This window comes from Arachis ipaensis, chromosome B03, assembly GCF_000816755.2.
Source record: "Arachis ipaensis cultivar K30076 chromosome B03, Araip1.1, whole genome shotgun sequence".
Classification (NCBI taxonomy): domain Eukaryota; kingdom Viridiplantae; phylum Streptophyta; class Magnoliopsida; order Fabales; family Fabaceae; genus Arachis; species Arachis ipaensis.
The window spans coordinates 28237752-28245570 of record NC_029787.2 but is presented as its reverse complement, the minus strand read 5'-3'; the positions used below and the strand labels follow the sequence as shown (position 1 = coordinate 28245570).

Here is a 7819-nt window from a genome sequence, read left to right as displayed (position 1 = left end):
GCTAGAAACTGGTCGGTTGAATCGAACCGTGACCTGACCGATTTTTTTAATTAAGCTTAGAAGGCGCCGTTTTGCGGCACATTAGGGCACGGAAGGTAACTCTTACCAGCCCTTGCCCTAAGCCCCTGCCCCCTAACCAAAACGCGCTCCTGCCCAATTTTTTGAAAATTGGACCGGACCGGCCAGTCAGACCGGTTTAACTATGAACCGGTAACATTAACGGTCCGATCAGACATATAAAACCGGTAATAAAAAAACCGACGAAAAACTGTTGAATCGGACAAGAACCGGCCGGTCGGACCGAACTGGAACCCGGCCGGACCGCACCGGAACCCGGCCGGTTTACACAAAAAAGGGAAGCTCCTTCGTTTCTTTCTCCCTTTCTCCCTATCTTTCTTTCAGTCAGAGAAATCACCCACACCCAACCACAAAACCCTAGCACTGTAAGCCTACACCATTGCCAGAAGGGCATACTGCCGCCGTCCGTCGCACTCAAAGTTCGCCATCCGTCATCTAGCTTCCCTCGTGCTCCAAGTCTTCAACCCCTGTTCGCTGTCAGCGATCGCGGTTGCTTCTTCGAGCTCGGCGTCCGTCGTCTTTGTCTGCTCAGCCGCGCTTCCGTCGCCTTTTGTTTGCCGTTCACGTTCGCGTCTTCGTTCGCGTTCTTCGCCGTTCGCGTTCGCTCGGCGTTCACCGTTCGCGTTCACAAGCTGTTCACCGTTCGAGTTCGCGTTCGTCTGGAAGCCACGTTGCTCTGCTTCAAACTCTCCGACCAACCCGCGCGCTCCACTCAGCCGTCGAACTGCTCTCTTTTGTCCCTGCCGTGAGTTCCCTAAACCTGCCACCAGACAATACACTCACACAACACCAATACTCTTCTTCAAACTCTGCAACTTCTGATTTCTATTACAATAAGTAATTATTTGATTTGGTAGTGATTTGGATTTTTTCATAGACTAAATTAAAGTTACAATAGTTATGTTCTCTTCTCTATCACATTGAAATTAAGCTTTGAATGCTCTTATTTCGTTTTAATTTTACCGCACTCAACATGTTTGATGAAATGCTTTAACCATATTTCTGGTTGGTTTTATAATTTCTAGCTTTTAGAAACTTAGTAAGTTGATTGCATGTGAAATTAGAATAATTGGATCATAGTAATTAGGAAATTTTAGCTGTACAAATAACATCTTTGCAGAAAACATGTTAGCATGATGATTCCACTTGCATTAGTGTTCTTCTGGTAAATTTTTTAACTGTTATTGTGAACTTGTTAATTTGCTAATTGTTCTTGTGTTCTTCTGTTACTTTTAATTTTTTTTGTTTTGTTGTGATTTTCTGCTGTTGAATTTGTTAAGTTGATAATTTGCTAAATTGTTGGGCTGCTGTTGTTTTAATTTGTCAAATTGTTAGGTTGCTGCGACTTAATTTGTTGGATTTTCTATTTAGGTCTTGTTCTTGTTTATTTGCTAAATTGTTGTTGTGTATTTATTGTTTATTTGCTGGATATTGGTGATCATTGTCTTTGAGATTATTTACTATGCAGGTTTAGTGTCATCACTGTTTTGGAATGTTTTATAATGTAGTAATGTTTGTTGCTGCTTTGTAATTGCTGGTTGCAGGTTTAGTGTGATTATTGGTTAATGTTTTGTAATGTTTGGTGCTGAATGCTGATTGTTGAGTTCAGATATGGTTATTTATTTTGACTTGGGTAAAGAGACTTATGGTCATTTTTTCCTGCCTTATACCGATTCAGATGATTATTTTCAGAGGATGAGCACTTATTTATGTATCTTGAGAAACTGTCTTTCTGTGTGTTATGAGCATTTGGTGAAGCCTGTATTGTACCTATTCAAAGCTTAGTTTTACCAAATGGTCTTTAAAAGCCTATTGTCTCTAAAATGCTACTGCACAGATCCAAGTCTATTGTCTTTAAAAGCCTGTATGCACCTTCATTTGGTGAAGCCTTTCTAGCACTAGTACACTACCAACTTTGTTATTAATAATGTTATCAAGTTTATTTATCCGAGTACTATGTTTATTTTTTAGTTGGATTTATGATAATTCTATTCTTCCTATTTTTGTCAGACATTTCTTTTAACGTTTTGTGTACCGATGAGGAATTGTACTTGCTTGGTATCATGCTTTCATCTGGCATTTTTGCATTTAATATAAAAAAGGAAAATCCTAAGAGTAATTCACCACTCCATTAGAAAAACTTCATACTACCTTATACCCTCAACTTAATACTTGCATATTTATAATTTTATTATTCTATTCTAAAATGGTTTTTCCGGTTGAACCACCGGTTAGACCGGTTGGATCAATAAACCAGTGAACCAATAACTAAAGCGGTTTGATAACCGGTCCGGTTCTCAGAACCTTGCTCCTGCCTCCTCACACTCAGCCAGTCCGAGCTCCTCTCATCGAGATCCTGCTCCTCCGTCACTTCCGTCCAACCACCGCCTGCTACCGCCGCCGACGCAATTGTGAACATTGAAGCCACCATCGCGGCGTCGCATCGCAACGTCGAAGCCTCCGAGGTGAGGGACCGTCACTCTCAGTCTCTCACGGCCTCACCTTGTCGCGCTCTCGGTCTCTCACCTCGTCCCCTCACCTCGTCCCCTTACCTCGGTCGTCGTTGTGGTCCCGTGCCCCTGCACTCGCTTCACCGGCGGCAGAAGCAGACGGAACCGCATCTGGTCCCTCTGGTGGTGGTGGTCGTCGTCTTCTTGCTTCTCACGGTCTCTGTCTCGCACCTGGTCTCGATCTCTCCCTTCCCTGCCCTCTTCGTTGCCGGTAGCAGAGGCAACAGATCCCGGTGGCCTTGCTGTCAGCTTCTCCCTCGCCATCAGCTTCTCCTTCGCCGTCAACTCCCTTCGTGCAACCTGATTTGGTGAGTTTCCCCTGTTCTTTCTGTTTCAATTTTGTTGTTGCATCACTGCACTTTGATTTTGTTGCCGAAAGTAATTTGTTGCTGAAAGTTGAATGTGTTGCCGAAATTTGTTACTGATCATCATGAACCTTGAGTTTGTTGTTGACTTGCCAAAATAATCACTTAGCCTAAGTTTGTTCGTTGCCGAAAATCATTACTGAGTTTATTGAACCTTGAATTTGGTGCTGTTTTGCAGAATAATCACTTAGTTAAGTTTTGCTTCATCTCTCTGTCCAGGTGAGTTTCAGCTTCGGCCTTGTTATTCCTCTTTCAATTTCATTGCTGTAAATTATTAGTACATCTTGAATTTGTTGTTGAAAGTTGAGTTTGTTGCTGAAATTATGATTAGCTAATGTTAATTTGCTGTAAATCATATTTGGAGAATTGGAAGTTTTTTGTTGCTGCCTGAAAGTTATCATAGTTATCATAGCTGAATTTGTTGCTAGAACTTTAGAAGTAGAATTTGTTGTCAGCTGTAAGTTGAATTTGATGCTGAACATATCATAAATGTGGTTGTTGCTGAAAGTAGAATTTGTTGCTGGATAATTGAGTTGAGTTGAATTTGTTACTGAACCTTGTTGTTGTGTTGCTTAAAAAATGCTAAATCTTTTGTTGCTGTATGTTAAGGGATAAGAGATAAGAGAGTTGGTCAGTAACAAAATCAGTTTGGTACAGTTAATTAGGGTTTGTTATTCTGATATCTAATCTTTCTCTCTTTTCCAACTCTGTTATAAATGAAGCTCTTGCATCCCTCTAAGAGGTGTGTAGAATTGATTCATTGATGGAAAGATAAGATGAAGTTAATTCAGTTTGCTAGTTTCTTGTAGTTCTCCAAACTCTTCTTTCTCTGTTTCTGATGTTCTGCATAATGCAGTGTTTCTTATGGAAGATATAGATGCAAATCAAAATGAGGAAAATGTTGATCAAGCTCCAAATTTGTCCTATGAAGATATAAATGTTGATTTTAAGATCACTTGGACTTGATTTATCGATTGTGTTATCTTTTACTTGCTCTTGTTTATTTAAATGGAGAAAGTATTTTGTATTAGAAACTAGTTTATTATCTCTTTTTGCATCATTAGTTATGTCTAAAAATTAATATTTGATTATTATTATTATGTTTGTAAAGACTTGTATTTTAAGTTTTAATACATAATTTTAATTTCATTTATATAATTTTATATTTTTTTAAATTATGATTGGGTCAACCGGGTGAATCAGTGACCCACCGGTTGAACCAGTGACCTTAATTGCCGGTTCGGTTCTGATAACTATGGTTGCAACCTTGATCCGAACGGAATATGTTTGATTAATTGCTTCATTTTGAGACGGCAGCTTTATCCTTCCTTCATTCTGTTGGACAGGAATGGCGACAACCTTAAACATGGCGATGCCCGTGTCCATGTGGAGCCCTACACAGACGAAGACAACCAAAACTGTTGCCCAACCCCGCGAGTTCCAAAGCCAAAAGTTGAATATATTGCTGAAAGCAATAACATCTTCGACAACTTTGAGACAACTAAAGCAAGTGCACACTCAAATTCTGCGCTCCAACCTGGAACGCTCTCACTCCCTCCTCATCCGCCTGCTCCTCTCCTCCGCCGCCTTCTCCTCCGAGTATGCCGTCTCCCTCTTCTCCCAAATCCCAAACCCTCCCACCCATTTTTCCAACCAACTCCTCCGCGACTTCTCTCGCGGCCCCACACCCTACAACGCTCTCTTGCTCTATTACACCCTCAGGACATGTGTCCCCCTTGCTCTTGACAACTTCAGCTTTCCTCCTTTGCTTAAGGCAGTTTCCAGAGCCTCTGCTTTGAACCAAGGTTTGGAGATTCATGGCTTTGCTTCCAAGTTGGGCTTCGATGCTGATCCTTTTATTCAAACGGGTTTGATTGGTATGTATGCGGCTTGTGGCCGCGTTGTGGATGCACGCTTGCTTTTTGACAAAATGTCTCATCGGGATGTTGTTGCTTGGAATATTATGTTTGATGGGTATGGATGTATGCCGCAAATAGTTTTTGGGTGAATTTTTTGCTTGCTGCTACTTTGCTCAATAACATTCCAACCTTTTCACTCTGGTGTTATGATACAGGTACTGCCAAAATGGTTGTTATGATTGTGTTTTGGAGCTATATGAGGTGATGAAGAGCTCTGGTGTGGAACCAGATGGTGTGATTTTCTGTACTGTGCTTTCTGCTTGTGGTCATGCTGGGAATTTGAGCTATGGCAAAGCAATCCATGAGCTCATTCGGAAAAGAGATATGGTTCTTGACTCTCACTTACAGAGGGCCTTAATTAACATGTATGCAAACTGTGGTGCAATGGATTTGGCGCGGAAGCTGTATGATGAATTCTCCACAAAACACTTGGTCGTTTCTACTGCAATGCTTTCAGGGTATGCAAAGCTTGGAATGGTTAAAGAGGCTCGTATGATATTTGACGAGATGATTGAAAAGGACTTGGTGTGTTGGAGTGCAATGATATCTGGTTATGCTGAGAGTGATCAGCCTCACGAGGCTCTTAAATTGTTTGATGAAATGCAGCTGCGCAGAATAGTTCCTGATCAGATAACAATGCTGAGTGTCATTTCCGCTTGTTCTCATGTTGGTGTGCTTGAAAAAGCAAAATGGGTTCATGCATATGTAGATAAAAATGGGTTTAGAAGAGCTCTGTCTGTCAACAATGCTCTAATTGATATGTATGCCAAGTGTGGGAGCTTGGACAGAGCAAGAGAGGTATTTGAGAACATGCCAAGAAAAAATGTGATATCTTGGTCCAGTATGATCAATGCTTTTGCCATGCATGGGGATGCTCATAGTGCCATAAACCTCTTCCATAGGATGAAAGAAGAACATGTTACGCCCAACGGTGTTACATTTATTGGTGTACTTTACGCATGCAGTCATGCGGGTTTGGTTGAAGAGGGTCAGAACTTCTTTTCATCCATGATTGATGAGCATGGCATCTCTCCCAAGCTTGAGCACTATGGTTGCATGATTGACCTGTATTGTAGAGCCAACCTCTTGAGGAAAGCTATTGAGGTTATTGAGACAATGCCTTTCGCTCCAAATGTTATCATTTGGGGATCCCTTATGTCTGCTTGTCAAGTGCACGGTGAGGTTGAATTAGGTGAATTTGCAGCCAAACGACTTCTTGAGATAGAACCTGATCATGATGGAGCCCTTGTAGTTTTGTCAAACATTTATGCCAAAGAAAGAAGATGGGATGATGTTGGATTGATAAGGAAATTGATGAGTCATAGAGGCATCTCCAAGGAGAGGGCATGCAGTAGGATTGAAATGAATAATGAGGTGCACGAGTTCATGATGGCCGATAAATATCATGAAAAATCAGATCAAATATATGAGAAATTAGGTGAGGTAGTGAGTGAATTGAAGCTAATTGGCTACACACCAAGTACCTCAGGCATTTTGGTTGATATAGAAGAGGAAGAGAAGAAAGAACTAGTTCTCTGGCATAGTGAGAAATTAGCATTATGTTATGGGCTAATAAGTGGGAGGAAAGAGTCATCATGTATTCGCATAGTTAAAAATCTCAGAATATGTGAGGATTGCCATACCTTCATGAAGTTGGTTTCGAAAGTGTATCAAATAGAGATTGTTGTGAGAGATAGAACTAGGTTTCACCATTGTAAAGGTGGTGTCTGTTCTTGTAGAGACTATTGGTGACTTTTATATCATTTTTTTTTTCTATTTGTAAATTGAACTATAGTATCACATATTTTCATCTTCATTGATAGACCTACCTTGCAATTGCAACAGCATTCATGTAGATTGACTCGTCAAAAGTCTATGGTTGTTTGAGTCAAAACCACCACACAGACTTTGATATATTCCGGTGCGTGTGATATTATTTTTTCAAGAAAATATTGTTGAAATAATATTTTATTCTTTATAAATATGAGAGTCATTTAAATATTGGTCATTTGGAGGCAAACTTAGGCCTTAGCTAACCTTCCTTTCGAAGTTAAACAAAACCGAAAAGAAAAAGAAAGTCGAGACTTTGAATGTTGTGTGAGAGAGAAAGTTGGGGAGGGGGCTTGGAAGGCTTAGGTTTCTTTTTGGGAAGTTCTGTGGTGCTGATTCTCTTTATCAACATGGTATGCTTATAAGTCGTGTAAGCATAAGCAGGTAACAGGTGTATTGAAATGTGTAGAAACGGTGTTGAGGGAATGGCACTGAGGATTGATGCGTCTTTTTTGTTCTTGTTTTCCGTAGAATGAAAGATGTATAATTAGTTGTTAATGGAATGGAAAAGTATAGGGTACAAACATATTATCTGCCAACTTCTGCCAACTCTTATTTATAATTGTGTTTTATGGAAGTGTGTTCGTGGATGTGTCTAATAATTAATATATTTTAAATACATATATAAAGAGACACATCCAGAAAATATATTTATAAAGACACTTTTATTAAATATAGCTATAAAAAAGACATTTTTATTAGACACATCCACGGACACACTTTTATGAAACACAATTATAAATAAGTTGGCAAAAGTTGGCAGATATGCTGTTGGTAATGTAGCGGAACCGTAATGGAATTGCTTAAGGAAAATAATAAGTGGGCTGCATAAATTAATGGAACAACTATTTTATATGGTTTCAATAGAAGATAATATTGGACTCCAAAAAACAGCATACATACGTGGCCCTAATTGGAGGAACGCGGGTTAATGTTCCGTCATAGTACTACCACATTCTTCTAAATCGTATACGGTATACCATTTAAAATTGTATTTTCTATAATGTAAACCTTGAACAACAAACACCATATAGCAAACTATTCACCCTAAATCCTATAAATCATAATTACTATAATTAGTATAATGTAATTAAAAAATAAACAAAAATCCTAAATC

At 39.6% G+C, this 7819-nt stretch overlaps 1 protein-coding gene across 4 annotated transcripts; it reads left to right on the top strand.

The window, feature by feature from the left end:
- Nucleotides 378-6719, top strand: LOC107630098 (pentatricopeptide repeat-containing protein At4g14820). 4 transcript variants are annotated; one of them, XM_021118564.1, is made up of 5 exons: nt 378-823; nt 2314-2896; nt 3132-3172; nt 4300-4927; nt 5028-6719. In XM_021118564.1, the coding sequence occupies exons 4-5, from the start codon at nt 4302-4304 to the stop codon at nt 6622-6624; spliced, it is 2223 nt and encodes a 740-aa protein (XP_020974223.1). In that variant the 5' UTR covers nt 378-823; nt 2314-2896; nt 3132-3172; nt 4300-4301; the 3' UTR covers nt 6625-6719. The 4 variants fall into 4 exon arrangements, with proteins under 4 accessions (XP_020974223.1, XP_020974222.1, XP_016188625.1 ...); XM_021118563.1 differs by having other exon boundaries at nt 1623-2896; XM_016333139.2 differs by lacking the exon at nt 378-823 and adding an exon at nt 834-1572 and having other exon boundaries at nt 1623-2896.